Raw genomic sequence first — 18,230 nt, forward strand, 5'->3', positions numbered from 1 at the left:
ATTAAATAAACATTTTGTGGTATGACACTTTCTGCATATGTAACAAAATGGCAGAGGGTGGGGAACTTTTAAATACAATTAAAACATTATTTATTATTTATTAATTTGAAGTCATAAAAGTGCCCCGTGTATTTCTTACTGTAGCCCCCCTATCCAGCAGGGGGCGCGTGTTAAACGGAGTGGTGCTGACCGAGTGAGGAGCAGCGCTCAGAGGTGAGAGTTCACTCCGGTAAAAACATGGTTGAACACGGGGATATCCGCGTGGTTCACTGCGGCGGCAGTAAAATAAACTTCAGGGATCCTGTGATAACCCACGACTCCAGGTGAGCGAGTGTTTTAATCTGCCGATGTTTCATATTTAGTGGAAAGGTCTCGCGCGGTTCGTGTCGTTTGTGTTAGCCTCAGAGCTGAGGCTGTTAGCATTAGCTTGAGAAGAAGCTGCTGGATGTTCCTGCTGCTGTTTACAGCATAGTATCAGCAGCTCGTCTCAGCTCCGTGACTCTGACTGAGCCACAGACCAAGACTGAGCTGTGTCCCGGTCCCTACATGTTTGTTTGATGTTTGTTTCCTCATATTTGTATCGCTGCAGGTTCCTTCTGTGCGCCTCCGGAGAGGCTGTGAAGGTGTTCAGCACCTCCACAGAGGAGTGTATCCACGAGCTGCGGGGTCACACCGGGCTGGTGACAGGTGTGCTGCTCAGACCCTCAAACCACTTACAGGTACAGTCACCTCTCCACCTAGAAAAACGACTTTTTTCAAGACGTCTTTATCCAGAAACTCGCTGATATTCATTTAATGTTAGAAAATACAGGAAAAGCAGAATAGCTGCTGAAGCCACTTTTTCTTTACGTGTAATTATTTATTTATTAAGTTTAGTTCAATCCCCCAGCTCTGATCAAACAAGAATCAGATCTCTTTTTATTTATTTATTTATTTACTTACTCATTATCCTCATTACTCACTCTGTTGGTTCAGGCCAGAGGCAAAGTAAGTAAACTCTTGATTTTCTGTTCCTGAAAGAGCCCTAACTTAAACTCTGAGTCAGTTACGATTAGTGGTGCAACGGATCCAAGATCTCACAGTTCGGATCGGATCACGGTTTTAAGTCAGGGATGGGATCAATTTTCGGCTCAGCAAAAAAAGACAAAAATTTAACTCGCCATTTACTTATTTAGGTATTTTTTGCCTATTAAAAAACATTCAACTCAAGACTCATTCCTCGCAGTTATATAAAAACAAATTAAGGTGCAATATAGGGCAGTACAGGTCTTTGTATCTACCACTCCGTGGTAATATAATGAGCGGTCACAACGCTTTCTGTTGCCCTGGAGGTCCACCCATTAGGGCAACAGAAGATGCCTGGGACAGTTCAGGCATAACTTTAGACTTTTCGTGCTCATACATGCTTGGAACGATCTGATCACTGAAGTGGACGCGCAACAGGATATCATAGCATGGCTCAAGCACGTTCATCATAGTTTAAACCCCCTTGTTTTACACAACGGAATACGGCCTCACGTCTGCAGCTAAACACTCCAATAGCTTTTGTAATAGCTTTAGCCCGGACGGATTGGGCAGCAAATGGCGCAAACTCCTCTGCTCCTCCTGGACTGCTAGCACTGGCCATAACTATGGCTTGACAGACTGACCACGCGTACCATGCACATACTTTTTTTCCTTCTTTTTCGAATCTTCGGATCACGTGTGTGCCAAACCGTGGAGTGGGATCGGTCCGGATTATGGATCAACGGTGATCCGTTGCACCACTAGTTACTAGGGCTGCCACGATTTGTCGACTAGTCACGATTACGTCGACTATCAAAATCGTCGACGACTGATTTAATAGTCGACGTGTCGTTTGAAGCTTTGTAAGATCGCAAAAGACGCAGGAATAATAGCAGGATTTAAGAGTGTAATAACGGACTGAAACAGAAGATGGCAGCACTGCATGTACAAGGATGCCAGCTGCCGTTAAACCCCGAAGAAGAAGAAGAAGCAGCTGTGTCCCAGAATTCATAGCGCGGCCCAGCTTAGTTTCCAACAATGGCGGTAGCTAGTTAGTTTTAATATTACTCTTATTATTCTTTCTGGGTCACAAAATAAACGTTTAACATATTTTCAGGCGAGAATGTAGCTGTGTAAACCTCAAATATCGGCTCAGTTTATCAGGACACCACATATTTTCAAAAGCGCTCCGACGTTTTTGGAGACGTCACCCACTAGCTCGATAGCTAGCCGGGGGCTAGGTCACTAGCGCCGTGAGAACACCGGACTCCCGGCAAATTGTTTTCAAACCCACCGCCGTCTTTCGCGACTCAGGTTAAATATATATGAGTCACTTAGATAAATTAAAAATGTTGTTGTTTGGCTTTTTTTTTTTTTTTAGTATTTTATTTGTTCCTGAGTAAATCGGTTTGGCTGAGATTAAAGTTATAGTTTTTACACAGCTGAATAAACGTCAAGCAGACAGCTGATTATCAGAAGTATGAGATGCTGGAGAATATACTCCGGTGTCCTGTTATATTTTAGATAGCAAGGAGTTTATTAAACTTTACCAAAACAATCTGCAAATTTCATTAAAATTGAATAAACTATCATCTTGTCTTTATTTTTAGTTAGCACCTTAAAAGCTTAAAGCTGTAAGCTAATGATAGTTATATAAGAGCAGATGCTGCTGGTGCAATAAGCTGTAGTTTTACGTCCAGTGGATGATGATCTGATTAGTCGACTAATCGCATAAATAATCGGTGACTAGTCGACTATCAAAATAATCGTTTGTGGCAGCCCTACTAGTTACCATGGAAATTGAGCCTGGGAACCATTCCTGGTACCTGACTCCTTCCCTCTTGCTCCTCATACCCTCATACACTCACCTGCTGCTTTATTAGGTACACCTTTGGACCACCTTTTGTCTTCAGAGCTACCTTACTTCAAGGCACAGATTCAAAAAGCTGCTGGAAACATGCCTCAGAGATTTTGGTCCATGTTGACACGATAACATACAGATGTGTCTCTTGCAAATCCATGATGGAAATGGCCTGTTCCACCACACCCCTCAGGGATAACTCTGGGTTTACTGAGCTAATGCTGATCAACGTTTCTGGGTCCAAAAAGTTGGCTTTTAAGACTTTGAGTTTGTCCATCCATCCATCTTCATCCGCTTTGTCCGGGGCCGGGTCGCGGGGGCAGCAGCCTAAGCAAAGAGGCCCAGACCTCCCTCTCCCCAGCCACCTCCTCCAGCATATCCGGGGGAATACCAAGGCGTTCCCAGGCCAGCCGAGAGATATAATCTCTCCAGCGTGTCCTGGGTCTGCCCCGGGGCCTCCTCCCGGTGACTTTGAGTTTGTTAAACCTCCTTTTTAGCAGGACCCTATTTTTTTCCCTCACTTATTTTTTAATTGTTTTTATTCTCTGTATTTTTCTTTTTATTATTATTGTTTTTGGGTTGTTTTTTATATATATATTTCTATATATTTCTATATATATATTTCTATATATTTCTATATATATATTTCTATATAAATACAGTTCATTGTTATGTCTCTCACTGTGCTTGTGTTGTGCTGCAGGTTTACTCTTCATCACTAGATGGCACTCTCAGACTCTGGGACTTCACAGACGGGATTCTTATTAAGGTTGGACGTTGAGTCTTGTTGTTTCTCTCCAGTCTTTTCTGTCACTGTGGATCATCAAACTCCAGCTGCAACACACACTTTCCTATTTTCTCTGTTTATAAAAGTGAAATGAAGGGTTTATTTATTATTAGGCAGCCCTCAAACAGAGTGAGCAGGGCACCTGTGATCAGTCTGCGAACATGCAGATGATGCAGATCCTGTTCATGATAATAAAGGAAATGTGTTCTATCTTCTGTGCTTTGACTGCATAACTGAATTTTCTTGAGCTAACAGAAGTTTTTTGCATTAGTTCTGAAAGATTTCCTCTCGATGTCCTTGTGGGTGATTAATTTAACTAATTATATATATTTTTTGTAAATGAACTCTCATATAAATGAATTGTTTCACCTTAAATTAGCTACAAAACATGGAAATTCAGCAGAAAAAGGAGTAGAGGTGTTTATGATGATGTTTGTGGGTCCAGTTTAAGAGCCCATGTTTCCAAGATGCATGACAGCTGTGCGGTCTCTTCTAGACTTGTGTCATTGGATACCCAATCTACTCCTTCTACGCCTCTGACAAACATGAAAACGTCATCTTTATTGTTGCATCCATGCCGAGTGACAAAAGAGCGGGTAAGTGTGACATCAGAGCGCCATTCAGACTCCATTTGTGAAGTAAAGTTTCTAGAACTCAGTGTGAATCTGTTGCACCACCGTCTGAGGGGTAAAGGAAGAGTCCCCAAACAAGGTTTATTAATAAAGTGTGATATTTATTTAATCGCAGGCTACTGCAGGGTGACCCAAGGGGGAAAATAGCAGAGTGATGCTTCTCAGGGCAAGAAGTCAAATATTAAGAAAAAACTAGCCACGCAGATGCCTGTATGTGTCATACCTCTTCATGTTGAATGTTATTGCTTGTTTTGGAATAGTTTTAATGTGTTGGAGTCACCAGGTCGTCCTCGAACCAGCTTTAATATGTGGGAAGAAGAAGGTTTTTTTAGAGGTCACTGAATGGGAATGTGTGAAAAAGGCTGATTTGTGTTTGCAGAGCGTTTCCAGCTGGTTGCGGTCCATCTGCCACAGAGTGGAGATCAAATGGTGGAGGCTCAAGAACTTTCTGCCGTACTCAGTGGCGTCAACCCCAACCCAGCAGCCATCGCCTTTGGCAGAGGGGTACGTACATGCCGCCACAGCTGATACCAAGAACTGACTACTTCGACTTAATCTGTCAGGAACTTTAGTTTGACAACTGAAGTTTCTCGAGGAAACGGTATTTTAGAGGGGAGTATATGAGAGAAAGTTAATGCTTCTTCACTGCAGATTATTTTAGTGAATCAATGATCAGCTGTTCCCAGTGCATCCCTCGTCCTCCATTAGCTTTCAGCTCCTTCGTCTTGGACTGCAGCCTGTGTTCTTTGCTAGCCCAGCACCACATGAACCAGTTCTTCCTCTGCTACAGGCTCTGATTGGAGTGACTCTACAGCTAATCACAGAACTATAAAAACAAGGACAACTGTTGCGAGCTGCATCCCAAAGTGTAGAATGATGTTGGAGTCGGTCTGACTGCAGGATTTTTTTTGGGGAAAGGTGCTGGGTGGTACTGAGGCTGGCAGGGAAAGAACAAGGCAGTGAGGAGTGGAGGTTGAGGTAACAGGCTAGCAGCGCTGCAACTTTCAAAATAAGAGCCAGGGATTGTCCACTAGTCAATGTTGTCAGAGAAAATACAAATTATTAAAGGACCAGACTTTGGTGACATGAATGTGCCAAAGAAGTCTGCCTGAGGAAGCAGAAATGTGGAGCTTGTGCACACTTCAGGGTGTTATAAGTCCAAAACTCTTTATCATTGTACTTCACTGTGTTTAGCAGACAACAGTTCAAACGTTACTTCAGACTGAAGTGTTTTAAATCCAAATGTGTCTGATGCTTATCGCCTGCTTTAATCTTCACAGGGAGAATTTATTGCTTCAGTGAACGACTTGCAGCTGGAGGTCTATTTCTTCAAGAAGCAGAAGTCGTACAGGTGAGAGTGAAGATGGTCACTGGAGGTGACTTAGATTTTTAAAATTCAGGCTCCTATTATTTATTTCTCCTGTTCCAACGCTGAATGATTATTTTAGAGTTTTGTTTAAGGCTTCAGGCCGCTCTGAATGCTCAGTTTCACACAGGAGAAAAACGTCTCTTATGTGGTCATATCAGTTGTGTTCTGTTTGAGAGGTAGAGCCAATCAGGCGAAAGTACTTCAAGTGTCAGAGATTGTATATTATTTAAACTTTTACAGCTGCTGGGCTAGATGTTAATTTTAAAAGGTTATCGTGTTAGTTTTATTTATTTATTTTTGTCATGGAGAGAAGCAGTGCTGCTGTCACACATGACAAAGGCCATGTTGTGTTGGCTGATGTTCAGTAACACCAAACATCTGTCCTGGTGCTGGTTTTTAGGTTTTTCCTGAAAGAAGACAACAAAAAGGGTGGCTGGAACACATTCACATGCGTCGCCTGTCACCCGAAAGATGACTGCATCGCCACGGGACACGAAGACGGGAAGATCCGCCTGTGGTGAGGGACCTCGACTGAAACAAACGCAGATTATCGATGATCCAGATCTTAAACTTCTGCTGGTCGCTGGTTTTGCGTTGTAAAACTGACATTCCTGCTCATCCTTTTAGGAGAAACTTTAACCACAAGAAGGAGTACACGTACTCCACTCTGCACTGGCACCACAGCACCGTCAGCTCGCTTTGCTTCACTCCAGAAGGTATTCATAGCTGTATTATAGTTATTACTTAGTTCCCACGATCGTTAGGAAGTCCTTAATAGTCTGAAATTGAAATAACAATTAAAATGGCATCAAAATATCTTATATTATACCTTTTTTGTGGGTATTAAATTTGCAGAAGTTGTGAGAGTCAGTAGAATAATTTTAAAGTTGTTTGCTTAACTTTCTTTGTGCTCCTTTATTTTTAGTAACTTGGATCAAAACAGTAGGGGTGATATTTATTTATTTATTTTTAATCAAATTATCAAAAGCACAATAAGAAAAGGAAAACACATCAACTAAACTCTAAAAAAAGGACTTTCTAAAAGTAAAAATATTGTAATTTTCTTGAAATCATCCATTTTTGCTAGTTTTTTTTTACAGAAAGTGTAAACCAACTTACTAACACAGCAAGTTCCACATGTATATATTCTTCCAAGGAACAAGGAAACAAACAGAAATCACTCCTCTGTGTGTTACGGTTTTAGTTATGTATTTATTTTGTATTGTCAGGGACCAACCTGCTGAGTGGAGGTGTGGAGTCTGTGCTCGTCCAGTGGAGGTACAACCAAGAGAGCGAGCGGGACTTCCTGCCCCGCCTGGGTGGCGCCATCACTCACATCACCGTCTCACCTGATGGATCGCTATTCTGTACCTCACACAGTGACAACAGTAAGGAGTCTCAGCCTGCAGGATTTCAATGCAGATACGCACAAATTATTGTCAGTGAAATTCGGTGAACATGGTCCATTCTTTCAAATCAAGTCGTGCACCTCTCAGATTTCACTAAATTGATTTCAGAGCATTTGAGTCACTCAAATAAAATGCAGTTAAACGGCTCAGGTTCCAAACTCATTTTCTGCTTCAGCGATTTTCTTGTTTATTGAAGGTTTTGTTTCCCTTCCTTATAGAGATCACCATCATCCAGAGTTGCGTTAAAGTGTCTGCTGTCATTCAGGGCCTGGTCAAAGGTGAGTACATACTGTAAGGTGACTTTTGAGCATGATGTATGTATAAATAATAAACACTAGTGTTAATTTAAGATGTGCTTTATTGATCCCTTCATTATAGAATGTAAAAGAAAGGAAGGCAGTGAGACAATAATTCTTTGCTTATTTTCTAACACAACACAAATTTTTAGCATCAGTAACACTGCTGAGGTGTATCTGACACTAAAAGTGATCCTAAAATGTGCGTTTGCAACATGTTTTTGAACCTGCCTGAACATGAGCATGACTTTGAAATGCCATTGTTGGAATTTGTCACACAAATTGAAGCAAAATAAAGAATTGTCGCCATAGTGCTGGAAATTAAGTGAAAGAGCTCAGCGAATGACAGTTTCAGAATGATGCCGTAAGGAGTTTAAATATAAAATAAATTCAGGTGTGAAGTGGAAAAGATTTCTGCATCGCTCGGGATAAACATGCGGTTACCACAGTAACTGCGTCAGCTAACGGAGGAATCCAAACAGTGTGATTCAAATTGAAAAGGGCTGTGACGAAACGATACCACATTCGAGTCCATTTGCATAGGTGTATTCCCACACAGAGTGAAGGATTATGGGTACACAGCCTACACAGACATCCTCCACTAAACCAGCAGCATGAATCTCAAAGTGGATAACGCTGCGTGTAGGTGGAGTGGTTGGAACAGGAAAGCTGAGTTCACCATGCAGAGAAAACATGGCACAACAGCACAACCAGCAGACAGTGGAGATGACAGTTAGCAAAACACAAAAACATTCCTTCACCACAGCTAGTGCAATCCCAAATTTTCTCTCAGTTTAACATCTCATTGTCTGCTGGAAAAGTCCGGAAGCTAAGCACGGACATCAGTGTTCCCGACGGTCATAAATAAGGTCACTAAACTCATATTATTTCACATTTCTCACAATGATCGCTGGAACGGTCACACACTCAATGTGGTGGACAGCAGTCAGGTAATGTGCGCATGATGTCACATGAGAAACCACCACACTGAAGAAAAACCACAAGTAGATTTGAAAAACAAAGTGCAAACCAATTAACTTTATCTTCACATAAAACGCAAAAAGAAATAGAAATTTACTTTGTTACCATGATAAAGGTGTTAAAACAAAAGAAGCACCAAAAGAACCCATTTGAACAAATGCACCAAACAGGGAAAACCAGTAACTGTTATTGACTGGTGATGTGAGACTGGAGGAAATGTAGTTTTAAAAAAAAAAAAAGTACCTTTTGAGTTTCTTTATGCATTCATCACCTGCCAATAATGTGTTTTCATAATTAATGACATAAGTTTGTATCAGAAAGAAATAAAATAATGTCTTAGTATGTGGGGTTAATCCTCCTTAAACCTGTTTTCTTGTTCAGGCGACAGCATCAGGACAGACTTGATGATGGATCCTCGCAGCAAAGCTCTGGTGCTAAACGGGAAACCCGGACATCTGCAGTTTTACTCGCTCCAAAGAGACAAACTGCTGTACAATGTAAGCTCTCAGCAGGTCTCACACACGGGTGGATTTGAAAGTGTGGAAACTAGGTTAACATTGTCTGTTTCTCCCACAGCTGGACATCGTGCAGCAGGAGTACATTCATGAATCGGGCCTACAGCAGTTCGAGGTGGTCAAAGCGGCGTTTGACGCCTCTGGCTCGTGGTTGGCGACGGTGGAGGAAAGACATCAGAAAGCTGCTGAGCTGGAGCTGAACCTGAAGCTGTGGGCTTTCGATGAACAGACGCAGAGGTACAGATGTTACAGCTGTTTGTCTGTGGGCTGCAGGGTCAGTCAAGGTTTCTCTTTCATGTGATGAAAATAGTGTAACAATAACCAACCACACCACTGTCACATGCAGTTTTGTGCTGAACACGACCATCTCGGCCCCCCACGACGCCCAGATTACCGCCATGTGCTTTTGCCAGCCCACCGACAGCCAGACCACCCTGCTGGTCTCCACCAGCAAAGACGGACACTTCAAAGCCTGGCAGCTCGCTGCTCCAGCCCACACAGAAGGTACAGACGGTAAGCAGTCAACCGAAAAAGCCAACCACCTAAATTCTCATAATATTAACTGTTTAATGGAGATTTTTAAGTTTCTACCAGTGTGCTTTTCAGAACATCACGTTGAACATGAGGTTTAAACCAAATTAGGCTTGCTTTTCTTTCCCCTTCACACAGTAATTCAGCTTATGTCTGTCTCTCTCTCTTTGTTTCCTCTGACTTGCAGATGAAGGTCCTTCCTGGTTATGTGATTTCGTCAGTGCCTATCACGGCCTGGTGCCCGAATGCTGCAGCTTCTCGGCTGACGGCTCTCTGCTAGCCGTCGTCTTTCAGGAGGTGGTGACCGTGTGGAGCCCCTCCACCTGGGAGCTCCTGACAACCCTGTCGCAGCCGCCGGGAGCTGTCAGGTCAGCGCGTAGACTCATACAGAACGGGTCAAATATCAGCACCGTCACGGTGACCGGTTTAAGCTTGTAGCGTTAGTTAACCCAGTCAAGTCTCCTCATTCCTCTTCAAAGAGCGTAGACACACACAGAACGGGTCAAATATCAGCACCGTCATGGTGACTGGCTTAAGTTTGTTACAAGTGAATAGTTTGTTACAAGTTATTATCAAAACTTGCACAAGTAAAAAGCCAATAAGAGGAATTCCCCGACACATCTGTGTAAACCTGTTTATCAGGTTTAACTGGTGAAGATGCATCTCTTCAGCTGCTGCCATCAGTCAGACAGATATTTCAAACAGACGCGCTAAAGTTAGAGCTGTAGGCTGACAGACCAGTTGTTGAATTTGCCAAAATTTGAATTTTTTTCAGATTTTTTTGCATTATTATAGATTAAGCCGTTAAATAATGTGTCGTAGTGTCATAGAGGGTTTAATAAAGTATTTTAAAAAATTAACTGAAGAAATGAGATAACCAAGTTAAAGTCCAAAAATGTTTCCTAAAATGTCAAAACCTCAAACTTCACAAGCAGTGACATCGCGCTCTCATTATTTTCCATTAATTTTAAGTTAAAAAATGTCAAATTGAATGTGTGTTGTTTAGTAACGATTCACCAAGATCAGTCACACTCCATGTGGTGTTATAACCACACGTTAAAGATGGAAAAGTGGTCAGCATCACTGGCGGGGCAAATTTCACTGGCTGACCAGCTGTGGTCGCGCCCTCGGGCGAGAGCAGGGGGCATTATCCTTGTAGCTGAGAGGTTTGCTGGACGAGGATTTGTGTCGTGGTGCTTTATTTTCAGTTCAACCATTAAATGACTTTCTCTGAAAGCGGTTTTAGAAATAAGTGCACCATGTGTGCTTGTAACCACGGTGATGACACTTAGGTCAAGGCTTCAAAATCAGGGCTTCACAAATTAGTATGCATCAGCGCTTTGGCTGTGTCCATCTTTTATATACAGTCCAGGTGAGTACGTAGTGTAGAGTTTTTGTTTTAGAATAGAATAGCCCTTTATTGTCACTATACATGTTATTCACAGTGTTTACCGCTTGACAGTAAAACCTGTGCAACTCGAGCAACAGTGGACATTTGGCTAAAACGGGGGATGTGCTCCAACGTTCACTGCCAGCAGCTGTTCTGAATGAGTTAAGCAGGTTTTCCCGACAGAAGTTCAGAGCTTTGTTTCTCAGAGCACCGAAGGATTTTTAACCTTCTGTGCAAAAACGAGCACTGTCGTTTCGTAACACTGCTCAAGTCTCCAAAAATGTTGGCACGTTTCCCCCTCAGCTGACAAGAGGCCCACAGAGGTCACTGAGGACGTGAAACTACTGCTGCTGGTTTCTGTACCACTTTTTTGAAATAATCCCCGAAAAACAGAGTCAGCTTTTAGCACGTTTGTAGGAAAAACAAAAAGAGATGACTTGCATTAAAATGAAGGAAACAGAATGTTAAAATCACTTGAATATTCATTACTGGACATTTATTTTTGTTTCCTCTCACATGAATCTCAGTTTGTCTGAACTTAAAGTGCGTAAAAGCCTCTCTGGCCAAAAAGTCAGTCACCCTCTGACAGCTTTCTTTAAATAAGCACACAGTTTCTGTGTAATTTCAAATTCAGATGTGAAGAGACGGACAGATGTTTAGACAGCTGCCCGTTGCTACCCCTTACATAACCACCACCTATAGATGTCCAGAGCTGAGTCACCAGATCTCAGTCATTAATAATGTTTGCCCTCGCCTGCTGAGGGATAATTATAATTACAACACTTTACCTCATCTGAGTTACTTTAAAAGGAAAACATTTGTTTTTATAATAGGAATGTCTGTTTGTGATTTTCTGTGCTCTTAGCTCTGAGTGGGTCTTTGCATGTTCTCATTTCAAGTTCCTAAGTGCAAAAGCTAATCCTGAGAAGTATGCGTGGTGTGAGGAGCTGGTTGGTTGGGAACTGCACTTCAGATGGTTTAACCACGAGATAAATAAAAAGGACCTTTTTTCCCCTCCATTAGTGATCTTTGTTTTGGGCGACTGAGCTGTTCCAAGTATCTGCTGGGAACCACCGCCAGCAATCTGCTCTGCTGGAACCTCCTCACCTGCTCTTGTAAGACTTCCCCCTATGTACAGACTTGCTCTGTGCAACTTAAAAAACTATTTTTATCCCAAAAGTCTGAACAGATTCTAACATATCCTTAAAACTTAGGCTCTCAGATATGAGAGGTCTGTTGACTGGTTAAAAAAATTGCATGTCTCCATCTGTTTTTCCCCTCCATGTCTTCCTCTGTGTCCGATTTGGCAGTGGAGTGGACCACTTCCATGGATGTCAGGCGGCTGGTGGCCGACCCCCTCTCCGAGAACATGGCTGCCTTTTGCTATCAGAGCGGATCCACTGACCGTAAGCTTCAGACCGTCCACGTTAAAACTGCACAAAAGGCATCTGAGAACTCTAACTTGATTGGCTCATAGTGGTGCTGTAACCTCAAGATTGGACCCAACAACGAAGTCCAGTTTAATTTGACTCAAATAAAAAGGCCACTCTGGTTCCTCAGAATCAGAATGGCCTTTTAATGCAGAGTTTAGACACGAATGAGGAATTTGTCTTTGAGTCGTTGTCCAAAAAACAGTCGTATAGATTGGTGTATATAGTGTATGCATTTCCCTCACAACAGACAGACACACGCACACAATTAGAATGCATACTAGCTACCTGCAGATGTAAGCATGGAAATTAAGAAATCTCGCAGAAAAGAACCAAACTGTGTTTACTCACAGCAGCAAGTCAATATGGAGGACCGAAAGTGCCAAAATAAAAATAAAATTGTAGTAGTACTTACTTTTCAATAATCCCACCAATGAAAAAAAGAAAAGATCAGATATGTTTGGCTTGATTAGTAAATTATTCTGCCACCAAATTCATCAAGAATTGATATTAAAAACTAAATGTTTAAGTAAAATGTGACTTAAACATATATTAAACTGAGGGTTTTATTTCATTTTTAATTAATCCCCGATTCATTTTTACTCATTTATTTGGAAGTTCATTAATTTAATTATGTATATATTCACCAATTAACAATGGGAAACTTAATTAGCAAGTTAATAATTAGCTGTATTTATACAGTCTTAAATAAATGCACAGGCAAAATAAAATTTTAGCCCACATTTAATAAATAAAAAGACTAAATGTGATTTTTATGTTATTTTTGATGTATTTAATGACAGGTTAATACATAAACCTAATTGGTAACTCATCCAATAATGTGGAAGATAAAGGTGCTGTCCACACACACTTTCTTTTGTGACTTTTTGAATCGTTTTATATCACTGTTTCTCTCTTTCCTGCTTTCAGTGTTTGTGTTCAAGCCCAGCGAGCCTCGGCCACTGTTTTCCCATAAGGCTGTGTGCTCGGGGAAGGTGACTCAGGCCGTCTTCGCTCCCAGGGAGGAGATGCTGGAGAGCTGCGAGGAGAGCAGCCAGTGGCTGAACCGCTCTCAGCTTTACTTCCTCACTCAGCAGATGGTAAACAACATTTCAACTTCTGCTGAAGAAAAACAGAACGAGAAGTCGACATAAATGCTGCTTATGTGCCGGGTCGGCCTGTTTTTTATTGGCAGGGAGAGTCGGTTTAAATCATAAACACTGCTTTTTATTACTGTAATATAAAATATGCAAGTATATTTAAGGAACTCTGTTGGATTTGAGTCTGAAAGAAAAACTCGTGAGAGTTGTGAGTGCTCTAAAGCGAGCGCTGCACCTACAGGTTGTTTGGCGCCTTGCTTTGTTGCTAATTATAAGGTCAGTCAGGTCACTAAAGGCATGGCGTGTCTTGCAGGAATGTCATAGCTCAATAGCTCAGCTCTTTTAGAACCCCCCCCCCCCCCCCCGAAGCCTGAAGAGTCTCTTTTCTAATTTTAGGACAAAAGATGAGACCTTTACATATGTGACATTCCTACACCTCCATCTGACTGAAGGTACAGGAGCGGCTGTAGATGTGAAAAATTCAGCTTTACAGTCCTCTGAAGGTGCTTTAGAGGTGCTTCCAGTATTTCCAAGGGGGAATAATGAATGTGGCAGGCACAGGTGTTTGTTTGAAAGTTAAAGGACAAAAATGGCTCCAGAATGAGTCCCAGCTTTACCGTCCTGAGTTTTGGTGTCTGCTCAAACAGCTGTTTTTTGTTGTTGTTTTTTTTCACTTTCCAAACTGACTGACAATCTGTAGTGTATCTGTGTAAAAGCTTCGTCCCTGCGGGACTGAACCTGAACTAGTTTCCACAGCACTGAGAATCACTCTGGACTTAGTGGAGAGATAAGATACTGGCCGTTTATCCCTCCCGGGTTGCAGATGACCTCGTAACTGATAGTTTTTGTAAACATCCTTATCTAAACTCAAAGTGTCTGCAGTGAAGAATTAGTTTATACAGTCAAACCAAAGGAAAATTATTTGATAAATAGTTTATGAAACGCTTTCATCGTGATAGAAATAAGTACTTTATGCTGACTGTGGACTCTTCCCTGCAGGATCTTATGACATTCACCACCAAAGCCGAGGAGGACAGGCTGCTGGCATCCAGCAAACAGGTGAGCTCCTCCCATTGGTTTTGCACCAAACATTTGGACTTTTATTTGACCTTGTAACACATTTTTCACTTTAAAGTAAGGACCTGCCCACACACTTTGATCTGATTGTTTTTATGTTCAGAGCTTGTGTGAATTAGGGGTCAGTGCAACCACAATAATAGACTTGATGTTCAGAACTTCCTGTTCCAAGTGCTGGGTGGTGTTTATAAAACAGCAGTGAGCTGGAAAGGTACTGCAGAGGGTCTGAGAAGGTTTTTACAGTAAATATATTATTTAGGTAAAGTTTACCTGAAATATTTTCTTATAAAACAAGAAACTGAACCAAGGTGCAAAATTAATCAGAGTTATTCTTAATTTTCTGTTTGGAGAAAAGCTCAGAAGAATCAGTGAAAACACAAGGAAGGAAATACTTCGTCTTCAGCCTGTGTGCAGCTGGGTTTAAATGCTTGGTTGGGGCACAGAGGAAGATCTTGAGATTCTGAAATGAGCCGTGGAAGTCTGAAATTTAGGAATGGTCGTTTTGCAGTTTCCCACGCACACATTTTACTTTGGTGGGCCGCTGGGGCTAATTTTAGCATTTATTATTTAAGTAGACACTAGAGAAGAGAGGTCTGACCTCTGGCTGTTGAAAGTTCAGTTGCTCTTACTGTCTCCTATTTTAACCACCAGTGATGACAGTCCTCCTTTTGCTGTGAGGAGCTCCTGCGAGCTCCTACTGAGGTGGAGGACTCAGTAGGATTAAACAATGCTAAAAGTGTGTGGGGTAGGATCTAAATCTGTGGGAAACAGCTAATAAAGAGGCCCGTGCAGTCTCTCCATTAATCTCCACGGTTTACCATGGGGTGACCAGATCCCAACATGTGTGGGGTATGTTAGTAAGACGTGAAGCACGTGTTCGGTTTAAATATGACTGTTACAACTCCCTCACTGAGTAAATATTGTAAGAGGAAGCCAAAGTTCAGTCTTGTGTCTTCTTACTCATGTTTTCTCTTTTCATCCTAATAAGGTTTAAGTTGTTGAGGAGGACAGAAGATGAATAAGCTGAGTAGTTCCACATAAAGCGGGACACCTGGCCTCACAAAGCCTAAACATGATGGAGATTAACCCTAATCTGGTCACTGGCCACCTGGTAGAGGTTAAATTACCCAGGATGCTGCATACTGGGAATGTTTAGTGGTTTTGAGCTATAGAGAGACCAGAGTTGATACCTGAGAGTGAACAGTGAAGTAAAACATATCAAATAAAAGTCAAACTGTGAGCTGGACTGAGGATTTGTTCCATTTGTTTTCTTCGGGAAGGAACCCGGAGGGTGAAAGAAGTCCATTGTTCTTATCTGAAGTTACAAAACCCTCCAGTGAAAAAGCCATCTGTTGATCCAGCTCCTTTCCCAGCCTCAGATCTGAGAAATGCTCCTCTGCTCTCAGTTTCTCATTAATAACACGTTTCTTGCTTTCCCCTCTCAAGCTTGTGATTGACGACAGCGTAGCCATGACGCCTTTCTATCTGCTGTTGGGGAAACACAGACAGCAGCAACAGGAGCATCAGGACTCCGACAGCAGCCTGTGGGCGGAGAGAACGGCGCTGCCGCAGACCTCTGCCTCCATGAAAGAGGTTGGTTGGTTGTCCATCCAGGGATCCCGTCCCTTTTGTGCTGTACATAACCACAGATGATGGCGTTTTAAGACTTCATTGTTGTTGCTGTTTTTTCCCTTTTTTTCCCAGCTCCTGCAGACCCCAGCTCACGTGCTGCCCTCCACCTCATACCTGTGCTCCATGTTTGTTCAGTCTCTGCTCATCTCTGTCTCAGACGCCAGGTCAGTAATCCAGCTTTTACTGAATAATTGTTGAAGCCGCTGCAGTTGTTTGTTTCCTACTGAGCGTATACACAAGATGTGATCAGACCTAAAAAAGTCAGAATCCATAACTGGTTTAAATTTGTCAGATTTTCGCTCAAGATCATCTTCCCAGGTATCTGCAGACAGCTTCTGGCGTGGCTGCTATTTGTAGATCTCTCAGTGAAACAGAAAACACAAAAAATGCATTCAGCAAGCAGGGAAAAGGTTTTAAAAACGATCCACACATCAGTTTAAAATAAATCAACATCAGACTTAAGTGCAGCACCCAGACTGGAATACAGACTAGACATGATGTAAAAGTGTAAATATTTATAAGAAAGATTCATAATGAAAACCTTTGAGAAAAAAAATGAACATTTTTTCCTGGCGAAACTTTAAAATGAGATGCCAGGGCTCGGTCTTAAAAGGCGAGAGACTGGGCAATATTAGCATTAAGAGAAGATGATAAAAGATTATTCAAATTAGAGTTTTAGATTTTCAGACTCTTTTAAGCCTCGTTTGGTCTGATGATCTCAATGTGGATTAAGAAAATATAATTGAAACTGAGGCTTCACATGATTCAGCAGCACATGTGAAACTGAGGTCTGTTTATCTCTAAAAATATGCTGAGTCACATTGGTGTTGATAATTTTTTTGGGGGGGGGATTTTGGTGTTCTCGTGGCCTCAGGGAGGAAAAGGCACATGCAGAAGAGGAAATGGAGAGCGAGAAAGAGGAAGAGGACTCTGAGGAGGAAATGGAATCCAGCAGGTCCAAACCGGAGCTGGCGGCGGCAGCGGCGACAGAGTCGGACACCCCCGCTCTGACAAAGGCTCAGGCGAGAGAACTGAGGAGGGTGAGGAAGCTGGATCACAGCTGGCTCGCAGGCCTCCTGGACTCCTAACCAGAGCCTGTACGAGGTTTCCACCAGCAGCTCGGACGTTTTCTGTTTTATACCATTAAGTCAAAGTGGGCTTCTTCCACTTTGTCTCCCTGACTGGAAACAAATCTCTGTGCAAACACAAAGCACATATTTGATTACACAATCCTCAAGTCATTATTGGACAAGTTTATGACATCCAAACAATGGAACCCCTCCCAGCTTTTCCTCCGCTGTTGTACAGCGAGCGCGAGTTTCCACCAGTTTTCTTGCCAAAACTCTGGACTGAATTTTTGGTCTGGATTCTTTTCAATCCTCAATTGTTTTGTCTTATTCTTTTTTTCTTTTTTGGAAAATAAATATTTGTACCAAACCAGAGTTCTGCTGCTTCTAGGTTTTTTTTTTCACTAAAGCATAAAAATATTTCCTCTTATCTGTTCTCTCAGCATGTTTTCATGTATACAAAAAGCTGCAGTATCTGCTGTTTTTGAGAAATGTGACATTTCCACTGTTGATGTTCCAGCTGCAGAGAAGCATCCCCGCCATGCTCAGCATGGTGGTTTCACAGCTTAAGTACTCCATAAGTGACACTATGAATAGGTGTTGAGTTGATCTGATTCTCCTGAACTTATGAAGCAACAAGGCACCAAAAAAGCACAGGATTTTGACCCACGTTTGTGTGCTTCAAAGACCCATAACTATGAAAATATTCACAGTATGAAAGGAAAGTTTTGGCTCCATTAAATATAATGAAGTTGCTGAGAATCCCGACTTCTCTTTAACCATCCAAACGTCGCTGCTGTTTTAGTTTTCGCTCTCCGTTTACGTCCAAAGTTATAGTAGAGCTTTTTTTTGGTTGTTTTTTTAACTTCTAGTGTTTTAGAAGTCGTCCCGTTATAACATGGTTTATCGTCTTCATTATCTAACACACTAATCCAGACGGGTCATTTCATCAGGAAGTAGGATTTATTTATTTATTTTTCTCTTTGTTTTAACTCCATTTTATTTTGGAAAACACTTATCTTTCCGGGGAATCTGGAAATTGTAGCTACAGTTATAACCTTGGCTACACTCCTCAAGTAAATGATGGATTTGGGTTTTTTTGTTTTGTTTTGTTTTGTTTTTTAATATAGTTTCCAAGTTTATATGAC

At 41.8% G+C, this 18,230-nt stretch overlaps 1 protein-coding gene across 2 annotated transcripts; it reads left to right on the forward strand.

Moving 5' to 3' along the window:
* The first annotated feature begins 159 nt into the window (after positions 1 to 159).
* On the forward strand, positions 160 to 17,457 carry wdr75 (WD repeat domain 75). Of its 2 annotated transcripts, none has more exons than XM_026145115.1 (21): positions 160 to 323; positions 590 to 719; positions 3,570 to 3,635; positions 4,150 to 4,249; positions 4,665 to 4,789; positions 5,566 to 5,636; positions 6,055 to 6,171; positions 6,282 to 6,370; positions 6,884 to 7,042; positions 7,282 to 7,341; positions 8,722 to 8,837; positions 8,917 to 9,092; positions 9,202 to 9,368; positions 9,574 to 9,754; positions 11,800 to 11,891; positions 12,087 to 12,182; positions 13,137 to 13,306; positions 14,306 to 14,365; positions 15,830 to 15,976; positions 16,088 to 16,179; positions 16,890 to 17,457. In XM_026145115.1, the coding sequence occupies exons 1-21, from the start codon at positions 238 to 240 to the stop codon at positions 17,101 to 17,103; spliced, it is 2,514 nt and encodes an 837-aa protein (XP_026000900.1). In that variant the 5' UTR covers positions 160 to 237; the 3' UTR covers positions 17,104 to 17,457. The 2 variants fall into 2 exon arrangements, with proteins under 2 accessions (XP_026000900.1, XP_026000902.1); XM_026145117.1 differs by having other exon boundaries at positions 9,202 to 9,359.
* The last annotated feature ends 773 nt before the right edge of the window (positions 17,458 to 18,230 follow it).

The sequence above is a fragment of the Astatotilapia calliptera genome, chromosome 16 (genome assembly GCF_900246225.1).
Source record: "Astatotilapia calliptera chromosome 16, fAstCal1.2, whole genome shotgun sequence".
Classification (NCBI taxonomy): domain Eukaryota; kingdom Metazoa; phylum Chordata; class Actinopteri; order Cichliformes; family Cichlidae; genus Astatotilapia; species Astatotilapia calliptera.